At 31.6% G+C, this 968-nt stretch overlaps 1 protein-coding gene across 1 annotated transcript; it reads right to left on the bottom strand.

The window, feature by feature from the left end:
- Positions 1 to 15: 15 nt before the first annotated feature.
- mgst2 (microsomal glutathione S-transferase 2) lies at positions 16 to 924 on the bottom strand. The gene is made up of 4 exons (XM_016264975.1): positions 791 to 924; positions 553 to 623; positions 322 to 403; positions 16 to 220 (listed from the first exon to the last, which is right to left on the bottom strand). The coding sequence occupies exons 1-4, from the start codon at positions 856 to 858 to the stop codon at positions 109 to 111; spliced, it is 333 nt and encodes a 110-aa protein (XP_016120461.1). The 5' UTR covers positions 859 to 924; the 3' UTR covers positions 16 to 108.
- Positions 925 to 968: the final 44 nt, after the last annotated feature.

The raw sequence follows: 968 nt of genomic DNA, 5'->3' as shown, positions 1-968 counted from the left end.
CATAAACACGTCAAGTTGATCTGAAACATCCATAACATAGATTTTACATGCCTTTTATTTAATAGATTGGTAAAGAAAAAAAACTTTTGAATATTTTAATTAAACGATTTAGAGAAGTCTGGTGTTGAGATATTTGCTCAAAAATGATTGAATTATTCCAATGGTAGCTGTCACAGTTAGGAATAACAGGGCACACAACACCAAATAAAACCCTGGCAACCTAGAAACAAAGGCAAGAATAGGCTGTAATGTGTTATGACTTGACTTCACAGAATATAATGTCATATAAAAATATATATAATAACTTGTTTTGATTATCACCTTTTCTTGCTTTCACGGATATAGCCAGTAAAGTACATCTCTCTGCCCACAATATACAGAAGTCCTCCAAGAGCAGCAAGCACTGTGAAAAGGGAAAAAATTTATTTTTATAAGCTATATAATGGTTCCTTGTTTTTATTTGTTTTATTTGTCCACCATAACTATTGCATTACTACAGTATATCATTGTTATAGATAAAATTAGCCTATAGAAGTATACCGTGTAACATACCTTCATTGCAAAAGATGCCAGAGATCCACAATACCACCAAGAAAATGGAATATGACTCTATGCTATTCTGGCTAAAGAAATAGTGGAAGGACAATTTTTAAAAATGTTTTATGACTTGTTTGTACAGGTTTATTCAAGTTAGGATTACCTGTGATAATTTGCCAATCATACTAGATTTGTTTTGACATTATATGATTTTTCATGAATGAAAAGAGTGAGAAGTGTGTGAAGATCTTACTGTGCACGAAATGTCCTTTCAAACTCAGGTGGTCCAGTAACAGTGGGTGGCATAATTTTATGTTTCATCCTTGACCACCCCACTCGTCTTGCCTGAAACACTAAAGAAATTCAACCATTATTATTATAATTATGATTTAAAGTGTAGTATTACTTTGTTAATCATATAAACATTTATA

The sequence above is a fragment of the Sinocyclocheilus grahami genome, unplaced genomic scaffold (assembly GCF_001515645.1).
Source record: "Sinocyclocheilus grahami isolate Dianchi unplaced genomic scaffold, SAMN03320097.WGS_v1.1 scaffold14147.1, whole genome shotgun sequence".
Classification (NCBI taxonomy): Eukaryota; Metazoa; Chordata; class Actinopteri; order Cypriniformes; family Cyprinidae; genus Sinocyclocheilus; species Sinocyclocheilus grahami.
The sequence above is the reverse complement of the archived record's forward strand: the minus strand, read 5'-3'. Positions and strand labels throughout refer to the sequence as shown.